The sequence below is a fragment of the Sinocyclocheilus grahami genome, unplaced genomic scaffold (genome assembly GCF_001515645.1).
Source record: "Sinocyclocheilus grahami isolate Dianchi unplaced genomic scaffold, SAMN03320097.WGS_v1.1 scaffold265.1, whole genome shotgun sequence".
Taxonomy (NCBI): domain Eukaryota; kingdom Metazoa; phylum Chordata; class Actinopteri; order Cypriniformes; family Cyprinidae; genus Sinocyclocheilus; species Sinocyclocheilus grahami.
Window position 1 is genome coordinate 336,195 of NW_015505444.1, and position 537 is coordinate 336,731.

The following is a 537-nucleotide window of genomic DNA, read 5'->3' on the forward strand; positions in this document are numbered from 1 at the left end:
ATTAATGACAGATTTTTCATTTTTGGGTGAACTAACCCTTTAAGTCTTAGTTAAAACTTACAGTAAATATGTGCATAAAATAAATATGCATTGACATAGTGTTTAGTGTATATTCTATTCTATGGCACAAATTTGGTTTGTGTCATATCCTGATTATGCACCCATCCCCTTCTTATTATTTCTTGTGTTTTCTCAGCTGTTCTTTAAAGACCAATATGTAGACAACAAGGTTAAATCTGTACATATTTTTGATTAGGATGTTGTACATGCGTACATATATACTGAACATGTTTGCAGTGTCACTAACTGCATGTTTGTGTATATGTGTGTGCAGGTTCAAACCCTTCAGAGTTAGAGAGTATGCGTGATGCACTGGAGGAAGCTCAGCGCTGGAACGCTTCTCTGCAAGCCAGACTGGGACAGATCCAGAACCGAGGAGGAGGGGTTGGACAGGCCAATGATTCTGGTACATATACATATCATATATGTATAATTTGGCCATTTCTTAATCAAATTAAATGATTTCAGTTTGTTTGA

General features: G+C 36.1%; 1 protein-coding gene across 1 annotated transcript in view; it reads left to right on the forward strand.

Moving 5' to 3' along the window:
* LOC107599390 (myomegalin-like) overlaps positions 1-537 on the forward strand; it is a 38,380-nt gene that overhangs the window by 12,551 nt on the left and 25,292 nt on the right. Inside the window, exon 14 of the mRNA XM_016290970.1 lies at positions 335-466. Coding sequence (XP_016146456.1) covers positions 335-466 — 132 coding nt within the window. The remainder of the gene's footprint in view (positions 1-334; positions 467-537) is intronic.